Source organism: Nuphar pumila, chromosome 1, assembly GCF_984573655.1.
Source record: "Nuphar pumila chromosome 1, dmNupPumi1.hap1.1, whole genome shotgun sequence".
Taxonomy (NCBI): Eukaryota; Viridiplantae; Streptophyta; class Magnoliopsida; order Nymphaeales; family Nymphaeaceae; genus Nuphar; species Nuphar pumila.
The window spans coordinates 182375262-182384272 of NC_143249.1; the positions used below are offsets into that span (position 1 = coordinate 182375262).

At 44.2% G+C, this 9011-nt stretch overlaps 1 protein-coding gene across 1 annotated transcript; it reads left to right on the top strand.

Moving 5' to 3' along the window:
* The first annotated feature begins 6854 nt into the window (after positions 1-6854).
* LOC149851588 (BOI-related E3 ubiquitin-protein ligase 1-like) lies at positions 6855-8663 on the top strand. The gene is made up of 4 exons (XM_090015468.1): positions 6855-7130; positions 7235-7323; positions 7438-7772; positions 7886-8663. Exons 1-4 carry the CDS (start codon positions 7075-7077, stop codon positions 8441-8443), a joined length of 1038 nt encoding a protein of 345 aa, XP_089871594.1. The 5' UTR covers positions 6855-7074; the 3' UTR covers positions 8444-8663.
* Positions 8664-9011: the final 348 nt, after the last annotated feature.

A 9011-nucleotide genomic window follows, 5' to 3' on the forward strand; every position in this document is an offset into this window, starting at 1 on the left:
AGTATGAAAAGCAATTGATGATTGAACATCATAGCAAAGAGCACCACCCAAACTTATTCGTCAATTTCTAAGTATTCTCTCGCCTAGACATAAGTCACCATACTAGGTTGGAATCACCTAAGATGATTCTTAGGAGAATTAGCCCTAACCCACACGCACTCCCGTGCATCCAATCACTACGCATGGAAAACTCTTGTAAACTAAGAGGTCCTTAACTAAATCTCCAAAGGCAACATCGTCTGATCCACTGACACAACTTAATCAAACAACGCTCCACGTCTGTGCCGCCTCACAATGATGCACTAACGACGATATTATTGCTTATCATGTATCGTGCTATCACTGCACATCACCGATCAAGCCAATGCATGTTGCGCGTTTCTGCACTCGATGCATTTTCCACTCAGTAAAGCTCTGCACTGCACATGCCCCATTCTGAATGCTCAGTATGGGACATTCTCCTTCACCCAAACCATTATCGTTCTCAACAATGCTGGTGTAGGTAAGAACATAGTCTTAACTAATATGCTTGTTTTCTTTTATAATTAGTTTTGGTTTACTTTTTTTCTTTACTCTACTCAACTTGTTCTGGTTTTCATCCACCATCGCCGCAACCTTTAATATGCCAAGTCTCATTCATCAACGCACCTCCAATCACTTAGATAGTAGTCTTCTGCTCCATCAACATCGAGCATCATTTGCTCTTCGAACCCCAGTGCAGTCTCATACACAAGCAGGTCATCCTCGCCCGCATGACAAACTTGTTGTCTTCAAGTTCATGATTGGGGTGCCTTTTCACCCAAGCAAGGGCAATTTCAAGCTCTTTGTGGTCCTCGTAGATAAAGACCACCATCAAATGCGTGCCGCAGGGATATCAACTCTCTTAAGTACCAACTTTATGATTTTCTAACGATTGAAACTAGTCCTCAAGTGAAGAATGCATACTTACGTATCACCCCAAAGCGATCCTTCAAAGCGTCTTCCTAGGCACTCTTCCACACAAGGGGAAACATGACCCAACGTTGCAACTCTCATCCAGAGCCATCACGCTGCAACTCTCATTCAGAGCTAGCAAAATGTTCTCGCATGAAATAACCCGATGAGTCACGAACAACAACATTTTTTGCACACACAATCCCAAAGGATCTGTCAACTTAAGAGATTAAAACAATGAGCATTCTGCTAAACATGGGTACTCCGCTAACCCACAATCTTGAAAGAGAATATAAAAGTTTAGTTGAGTCTCTCATACCCGAAGGTGCCAATCCATCCAGCTGAATCCAACGTGCATTCTCTCCATGCACAAGGCAAACGTCACACTTTACTTGTCAGCCTAACATACAACTGGTAGGAATCTTTGGCTTATCCGCATTCTCTTAGCCAACTGAACAACAACCTTACACTTCTACTTATCATCGACAAGATGACCCATACCAACCTATCGATATCTTGCTTTTGTGCTCGATCAACCAAAGTTTAGCTGCACAAATTTGCGTAACCAAGATAAACCATCACTATCATCTTCAGTGTCACACACAATGAACAACAAGGTCTCCATGATTTTTTCTGCTCTGATACCAATTTGTCATGGGTATATAATTTATCGCAAACCCACGATGCACCAGACTGCCTAGTCTGGCCAGTCTAAAAGGCAAAGGTCGCACACCAACATTTTTTCATATGTTGAATCATTTCATTGGCCCTACTCACCACCTTGTGTGCAACTGTCGCCCATCGAAAGCTAATCAAGCACATCTTTACATATGTATTTTATCTAGTCTATGTCATTTAGTGCATAGCCGTCCCATACCAGCTATCACTTTAAAAAATGGTACAAACTTGTCTTAGCCTTGTGTGTCATAGAGCATATTGCAACTCAATGTGCAGGGTACAACAAAACCTCTCAACTGAAAGAACAAGACCTTGTAGACCTCAATCCGAAGACTAGTTGATGATTGAACATCGCCCAGACTCATTCACCAATGCCTAGGCATTCACTCGCCTAGCCCTGAGTCACCATACTCAGTTGGAATCACCTAATGTGATGTCTAGGGGAATTAACCCTAACCTACAAGCACCTTCATGTGTTCAAACGCTACGCATGAGAAACTTCTCCAAGTCGAGAGGTCCTTAATCAAATTATCTTCATAGACAACATCCTCTGATCCGCTGACATTACTTAACCAAACAGTGTTCCATGTTTGTGCCGCCACACACTGATGCACTAACGACAATATTGTTGCCTATTGTGTGTCATGCTATCACCACACATCACTGATCAAGTTAATGCACACCACATGTTCCTACACTAGATACATTTTTCACTCAGTAGAGCTTCACACTGCACATACCTCATTACGAAGGCTTGATCCAGGATACCTTTATTCCATACTTTTGGAGCTCAACCCCTTGCTAGACCGGTCAGCTGATAGGGGTCTACCATTTGTGTATAAACATAAACTAAGATGATGGTTTTATTTGGTGGGTCTTCAAAACCTGCAGTCAATGAAGGATTTGGTGGACTGTATTGAGTGTCCGCTGAGACGATGGCAGCCCACGAGTGTTTGCCACATTGTTCAGAGCTGGGGAGACTAATTTCTCCCACTGGGATAGGTGAGGTCTCCTTAGAGGTTATATGCTCTTTGAGGAAGTTGGGGCTACCACACCCTTACCTATAGCATGGGGATGAGGAGCCAAGGACTTCTCATTCTCCGATATAAGGCCTGAAGGAAAAAAGGGTCATGGGTGATGCGAATGAGGAGGTGGAGGATCCCTGTTCGCACTCAAGGAATGGGGAGCTAGGCTTTCTCTTGCCCTCTTTTCTCGCACTGTGTTCAACATAGTTTGTTTACTAAGAATCAAACCTTTTTTTTTTTTTTCCTTCCATATTTAACCTGTGGAATCGAGATGGTATCATACCATGTGGTAAGCGGGGTACTGTGCCAAGCTGAAGGCCCAGGTTCGAATCCCTCTGCCACATGGGACTTAAGAGATATCTGGTAGGGGTCTGCCTAACTCCAGCTTGCCTTTCAAAAAGAAAAAGAAAAAGCCGGTACAGGATCCGTAGACATAGTCACTGGCCGGGCGCTGAAAATGCTAGGAATTAAAACTAGAAAAGCCAATACTTAAATAGAAAACAAGCTATAGAACTTTATCCTTTCCTTAAGTAAATGCTTCCCACGAGGCCATAGAACTAGACGCCAGTCAAAGTGGAAATAGAGTTAAAAAAAAAAAAAGTTAATAGAATGTAAGGGAGGGAGGAAAAGTGTTTGGTGTTATCTAGAGAAAGGCATGTTGAAAAAGAATCACGAGATGCTTTTGTCTAGGTATTTCCGATTAGAGGTATTGAGGTGGTCATGATTCCCCAATATCATATCAGGATAATTTAAATGTATTATTATTCAAATTATGGGTGAGATCGGATACAGGCTGGATGATCATGCCTGATCCAAATACATACAAATTCCAAATGCAAATGATACATTCCAGTCTCAGTCTAGATCTAATTAAATCATATCCAAAGACATAGGATTGGATCCAATCCAAAATATATGGATTATGTGTCAAAAATATTAAGAACAAATTATTTACATGCAAAAGAAAAAAAAAAAAACAATCTTATCAGTTTTTCTTCTAAATCTAAATTAGATCCGACCTAAAATAATGATCTGAATCCAATGACAATCTGAATATACAAACTTAAATCGAATCCAAATGCACATTGAGATCTTACTTTAAGGGCTCATATCTAAAAATAACATGTTGGATTCATATAAGATATCTGACCATATCCAATCCATTCACACCACTAGTTCTAGTGAACAACTGGGATCCGGGCAAAAATTTGGTGGCTAGCTTCCCAATAAAAAAAGTGGGAAATCTAACCAATTCCATAGAGGGGAGAATTAGTCCCCCTCACCCGGAGTTTTTAACACGGTACACGTTGCATTATTATTGAAGGTGATACGTAAATCCAAATCATGGAAACAATTTCTTATGAAATGATTCAACGGTGGTTTCATGGTCGGCAAGCTATAAATGTCACTTTACCTTGTGCTTGTATATTATATTTGATACAAGAGAGAGAGATCAGATGATCTGCCCTAGGATAAGTTGTTTGTCCTTTGCTTTAAAATATGTAACAGTACAACGGAGCATCCACACATTATTATATTGATGGTGTCAAACGAAAGCAAATAAAATGAAAGATCCGGAACCCTGTTCTTTACTAGTTGAATGGCCGAAAGGTAGTGGCCAGCAATAGGTAAACTAAAACTCATCATCTTGCAAGTGCTCAAAGTATCTTTTTAATACTGCAAACTGGGTGATTTCAAACTCTAGTTTATTGTGTTTTAAAATTTCTCAGGGGAGGTATGAACCAGGTTCATTTATAGGTATAAAGTTGGATCCACTGCATTAGATGCAATTCCTAGAAAAGGATAAACAAATTTGGTCAATCAAGATTAGCAAAGAAAATGTGGGTATCATCACGGCACATTTGGAGGTCGCCTTCATAACCTTTAATTATTTGATAATATGGATTTGTTTGCATCTCTCTCTCTCTCTCTCTCTCTCTCTCTCTCTCTCTCTCTTATACATATCGTGGATGGGTTTGTTGATGCAATCAAACATCTAATCACCTTTAAAAAAACGAATTCCAACTATGTTATGTACCAAAAAAGTATATTGTCTCAACTCTCATGTAATTTAATTCAGAGAAAGAGGACTCAACACCCACACATACTGAAGCAACGTCACGGGCTCAATTATTCGGTGGGACGCAACGTGGTTCAGTTGAGGTGGACGGGTGGAGCTGAGGTTTGATGGGGGAAGGTGGGTTGCGGCAGGCCGATCATCGAAAAGGACAAGATGGCGTCCTTAATATATACCAGCACAATAAGGTTTTGGGCCTTGAAATGTACATTTATCAGAAATGGTAAAGGAAATAATGCCCTTGGCCACTCTACCCTGGCACGCTCACCATCTTTCTCAAAACGCATCATCCCCACCAACAATTCCTCTTCTTTTTTTAAAAATATTTCACGCATTGAAAATTGGAAGGTAGAGCTAGTGTTATTCACGATTTATAAAATATAATAATAATAAAGCCTGGGATAGAGTAGGATGAAATAAAATTCAAGAACCAGACGCATGGTTGCTTCTTTCGAAGTGGGTTAACTGAAAAACGACGCAGTTGTAATTTCTTTCTACAGAGAGAGAGAGCACATGGCACAAGTGACAACAAGGTGGGGTTAGCCAAGGAAAGGGCCGAGAGGTGGGTGTCGCGTAGCTCGAGAAGGTGAGGGTATTAGGGAAACACGCGAGCTATGGTCATGATTTTTTTTTACCAGAAGCAGGGTGAAAACAAAACACAAAAGTAGACGAAATTAATGTGGGGGATAAATGACGCAACGCGTGAGTGGGATTGGGATGTGCTCCCATTAACATGGGATACCTCCAAAACTGTACGACCCGAAAGCGTGCAGAGAACCCACCCACACTATCAGATGAATAGCACTGTCCCAAAAGGAAGAAAAAAAAAAAAAGGAATTTTCACCGCAAAGGCACCGTCCTCTCCTCCACAATCCTCTTTATTCACAGCGTGGGCAACACTTTATTGCTAAGTAGTGATTAATTAGAAATAGGAATTATGACAAGAGGAGAAGGTTCGCGATCGCTTACAGCCAAAGAGCCGTATAGGAAAGCCAACCCTCATAAGTTAAAAATCTTTAATAGGCAAAACAAAGGACAAAGTCGCAGCGTGAAAAGAAAAGGCAAAGGAGGGAGGGATAAGGTGTGAGTGCGAGGGTCAGGATTAGGATTAGAGTTAGGTAGGGGGTTGAGTTATTATGACCACTAGCAGCTACATAAACAAACAAAAGAAAGAGAGAGAGGGGGGGGAAGGCTGGACTGATATAAGGAGGGGGCCGTAACCCTTTGGTTTGTCACAGCTTATCACCGCACCATTGTGATTCTGCTTTTCCTCTTTCTCTCTCTTTCATTCCTTTTCTCGAATCGAGACTATTAAAATAGCGTGTCAGAAGCCGTTGGTCACATTAGAAACAAACATTTATAATTTCCAAAAATATATTAGTCGTTTAGGGAAGAAAATAAAATAAAAATAAAAAATCACATTGTCAGGGTTTTACAACGTCGGATATAGAAACGCTGTGTGTGTTGGGGCGAGGTTCTCGCTCCGTGACAAGGCTCGGAACGCCACTTGGCACAGGGAGGTGCGTCGATGAAGGCATTTGATGTGGGAGGTGGCGGTCCTGGTCCAGCGTGGCATCCTTGCTCGTGGGGAGAGAGAGAGAGAGAGGGAATTAGAGAAAGAAAAAAAAGAGAGGAAAAAAACAAGGCTGAAAAGGAAAAGAAAAATGACTCTAGAAAGGGGCAGGGTATGGTGGGTTGGTGGGCCCAGGGAATAGTGAAGAGATGGGGTCTACCACTGGGGGAGGTTACCGTAGGACGTGGGCTGACACGACTTTTTCATTGTTGGGCGAATGATATGAATTGGTTTTTGTGGGAGGTGGATGCTGCGATATTTCGCTAATTTAGGTGAGTAAATGAATATGAGAGAGAGAGAGAGAGGACACGGGAAACGGCAAAGGGCAAGAGGAGAGGGGACGCACTTTTCCACTCGTTTCCCGTGTGTTACGTTTGACTGTCTGTTGCGCAGATAATAAAAGCGAGAGGCCAAAGGGAAAAAATTAAAAAAAAAAAGGAAATCATGAGAGACGGTGAGGGTAGGGTGGCCATATCCAATTTATGTTCACGAATAAAACGAGAGGGGAAGGAAGGGTCTCTCTCTCTCTCTCTCATCCCCACATGACGCGAGAGGAGTAAATAGGGGGGCGCGTCCGTTTCCCTCTCACCGTTCTTCCTCCTTATTTATGCTCGAACGAACTCTCCCGTCCTACGAGACCCTATACTTTGCTGCACCGTTTACTCTAAATCCTAAATACCCACACCACCGATTCTCTCTCTCTCTCTCTCTCTCCCTCTCTCTCTCATTCACCTCTTGCGAATACTCGCCACCTTCTTCCTTTAAAGCGTAGCGGTTTCTGACTTGTAATGGCGGTGCAAGCGCACTATCCGTCCAACGCTTTCTTGCCGGATTTTCGAAAACGGTGAGTACCAATGCAGCCCTTCCCATCCTTCTCAGCAATCTTTCTTTCTTGACTCTTCTTATCGATTTTTCGCTTATTTGTGTGATTTCTGTCTATGGAAATAGGTCGAGGGATGCCTTGCTTGCAGAGTTGCAGTTACAGCAACAACAACACGAGCAGAGCGGGAACGCCTTTCTTGGAGGGTTCAATTACGGTATGGAAAATGCTTCCGGAGAATTTGATTGAAAACCGACAGAGTTTGATCCGGAAGCCGCTAAGGGATTGATCGGATAGATCTTTTAACTTTTCTGGTTCGTGATGAGTGCAGGCGGGCAGGTCTTGAACGGAAACACAGTGTTCAGCGATCCGGAGAGCGAATTGACGTGCAACATATCCGTGCCGAGGAAGAGGATCCGAGACGAGACGCAGCAGATGAACCTGACGCAGGGGCAGATGCTGCAGCAACTTCAGTTGGTGAACCCGCCCAAGGTTCAGGAGAAAACCGGGACGATCTCCACGGGGTTGCAGCTCTCTTACGAAGAGAACCGGATGAACCAATCGGGAAGGACGTCGACGAGCGGCCGCTCCCAGCCCTTCGCTCAAGATCTGATGGCGTGTCTCTACCAGCAGAACGACGAAATCGACGCTCTCGTCCGTCTTCAGGTATGCACAAGGCACTGAAAAAGATCGCGACTCGCCCCCAATGATTCTTGATACTTGCTTCTCTCCTCGCATTCATCGATTTTTTTTTCTTTTTGCTTGAATCAAAATAACAGAGCGAGCGTCTTCGTTTGGGATTGGAAGAGAAACGCAGGTTGCATTATCGGTCGCTACTATCCTTCTTGGAGCAGCAGATCGTGAAGAAACTCCGGGAGAAGGAGATGGAGATCGATAATGCGAGATCTCGGAACGCCGAACTGGAGGAGAAGGTAAAGCAGATGAGCCTCGAGAACCAGATATGGCAGAATGTGGCGAGGAACAACGAGGCGATCGTCGCGAACCTCAAGAGCAGCCTGGAGCGGGTGCTACTGCAGGGCATGGGCCAGAGTCTCGAGGGCTACGGAGACAGCGAGGCCGTCCCGTCTCCGGCCGCGGCCGACGACGCGCAGTCGTGCTGCTTCGAGGGTCTCGATGACGTGAAGGAGATGGCGGCCAGGGAGAACGAGGAGCTCCGCCACCGGAGGACGTGCAGGGTCTGCCGCGAGAAGGAGACGTCCGTTTTACTCCTCCCCTGCCGCCACCTCTGCCTCTGCGAGGACTGCGACTCGATGCTCGACTCCTGCCCAATCTGCAATGCCAAGAAGAGCGCCAGCCTCCAGGTGTACATGTCGTGATCATCATCTCCGGTCAACTTTAAAATAAGTTTTCTTTTGTTTTGTTTTGGTTTTCCGGCGAGTCGCTGCCGGAGAAGGCATGAGGCGTTTTCCGTATTCGAGACGGTTGGAACGGAAAACAGCCGTGAGAAGAAAACTGCCTCTCTCTCTCTCTCTCATGTTCTTTATTTTCTTTCATTTTGATCAAGATAAAAAAATAGAAGATTATGGAGAAAAGAAATTTGAGAAATAGTACGTGAGTGGATTGCAATCTGAAAGATTCTCCTCCCAATATAATGAATGAGAGAGAGAGGCCAGCAGAGAGGACGAATTGTTTCTCAAAAGGGGAACCACCACCGCCACGGTGGCAGGTCGACCGGACCGAAATCATCGCCGATACGGCCCTGCAAGAACCTCTGCATCAACTTCGCTGGCTGTATTTTGGTGGTGGTGCTGCTGCCACGCACTCTTGATTTACTTCCTTTTCACGAGTCTGACTCTGACCTCGTTCGTCGTGGCCATGTGGGTGGAATCCATATCCGAGTTTGGGGGGTCATGCCGCCGTGTGTACTGGAGTGTCTTGGTGGGT